We start from the raw sequence: 1,696 nt of genomic DNA, 5'->3' as shown, positions 1-1,696 counted from the left end.
GACTAAAAACTCATTCAAATGTTGACATTTTTCTCCGATAAACAAAACAGAAATTCAAGTTTTTCAGAATTTCGACTTAATTCAGAATTATGATAAAAAGACAATATTTGACTTTTTACTCAGAATTATGAAATTCTGATTACCAAATTCACTTTCTGAACAAAAGTTATGTTGTTCTGGAATAAGTGATAATTTAGATTTTTTTTTGACATCTTACAAATGTCAGCTAAAGCATGATTTCTTCACTTAGGAGTTGCAGGCAGAAGTGAACGCCCATCGGAAACACCTGAACCACGTCCTGGAGAAGGGGCGGAGCCTGGCCCAATCCAGTAAATCAGATGGGGATGAAGTGCTCCAGAGGTACAGTTGTTTTATTTCAGGGTTGATTGTGACATGTCAGAATTGTTGTTTTCCTTTAATGCATTTACAGTTATTATTGTTTTTTGCAGATGCACGCACCTGAGTGCAGAGTGGGAGGAGCTAGAGGAGGCGTGCAGCAGGAGAGCATCTCACCTGAGCAAAGCCATCACCAGAGAACAGGTGAGTGGACACTTAGAGATGTGACTATTATTATACATTTGAGAAACTGTTTTGTGTTGGAAGTGTTTTGAGATTAATTTTCTCTTTTCAGCTGCTGTTGGACTGCTCAGAGCTGGAGTCCAGGCTGACTGAGTCTCTCACTCTAGTGAACACCGATGACTACGGAAAAGATGAGCTGGGAACACAGAGTCTCCTCACCAAACACAAGGTACAACACTCACTCTGAGAGGTCTGTCGTTAGCCAAAACAAAAGAGGACTTTAGATCTTTCCCCCGTGGAAGTCCTTCAGCGGACCCAGGCAGATGCTTACAAGTAGAGGAAGCACAATTTAAACCGTACAGACTTAAGATATGGAGTGTGGACTGCTACTTGGAGAGGTCCCCAGTTCACCTCCTTGGCCCTGCCGTGGTGCCCTTGAGCAAGGAACCGGACATGTGTGTTCTGATGATTTCCTGGCTGCAGGTGTTGGAGGGCCAGCTGGAGGTGCTGGAGGTGGAGGTGGAGGAGTTAGGAGACCAGGTGGACCAGGCGGAGCAGAACTGGAGCCTCGAGGAGCTCAGCCGGCCTTACAGTCGCCTCAGAAGCCTGAACCAGCAGCTTCAGCACCAGGCGGCTCTCAGGTAAACTCTGACACATTACTTTACTACAACTTGAACACTTAGCATGGTGAAGAAGTACATTTGAGTATGTATTGTCTCTACTTTAAAGAGTCCTCTCCTGCTGATGTTCAGGTGTACATTGAGTATGTATTGTCTCTACTTTAAAGAGTCCTCTCCTGCTGATGTTCAGGTGTATATCAGTATGTAGTGTCTCTACTTTAAAGAGTCCTCTCCTGCTGATGTTCAGGTGTATATCAGTATGTAGTGTCTCTACTTTAAAGAGTCCTCTCCTGCTGATGTTCAGGTGTATATCAGTATGTAGTGTCTCTACTTTAAAGAGTCCTCTCCTGCTGATGTTCAGGTGTATATCAGTATGTAGTGTCTCTACTTTAAAGAGTCCTCTCCTGCTGATGTTCAGGTGTATATCAGTATGTAGTGTCTCTACTTTAAAGAGTCCTCTCCTGCTGATGTTCAGGTGTATATCAGTATGTAGTGTCTCTACTTTAAAGAGTCCTCTCCTGCTGATGTTCAGGTGTATATCAGTATGTAGTGTCTCT

At 43.6% G+C, this 1,696-nt stretch overlaps 1 protein-coding gene across 1 annotated transcript; it reads left to right on the top strand.

The window, feature by feature from the left end:
* Nucleotides 1-250: 250 nt before the first annotated feature.
* LOC104957283 (spectrin beta chain, non-erythrocytic 5-like) lies at nt 251-1,160 on the top strand (the record flags this gene model as incomplete). Its single annotated transcript, XM_010784907.1, has 4 exons — nt 251-360; nt 450-540; nt 632-748; nt 1,003-1,160. Coding segments are annotated over 4 exons (476 nt in total), but the record flags the coding sequence as incomplete, so codon positions are not given.
* Between the last annotated feature and the right edge of the window lie 536 nt (nt 1,161-1,696).

This window comes from Notothenia coriiceps, unplaced genomic scaffold, assembly GCF_000735185.1.
Source record: "Notothenia coriiceps isolate Sejong01 unplaced genomic scaffold, NC01 NC01_scaffold00000770, whole genome shotgun sequence".
In the NCBI taxonomy this organism is placed as follows: domain Eukaryota; kingdom Metazoa; phylum Chordata; class Actinopteri; order Perciformes; family Nototheniidae; genus Notothenia; species Notothenia coriiceps.
This window is presented reverse-complemented; position numbering and strand designations above follow the sequence as displayed.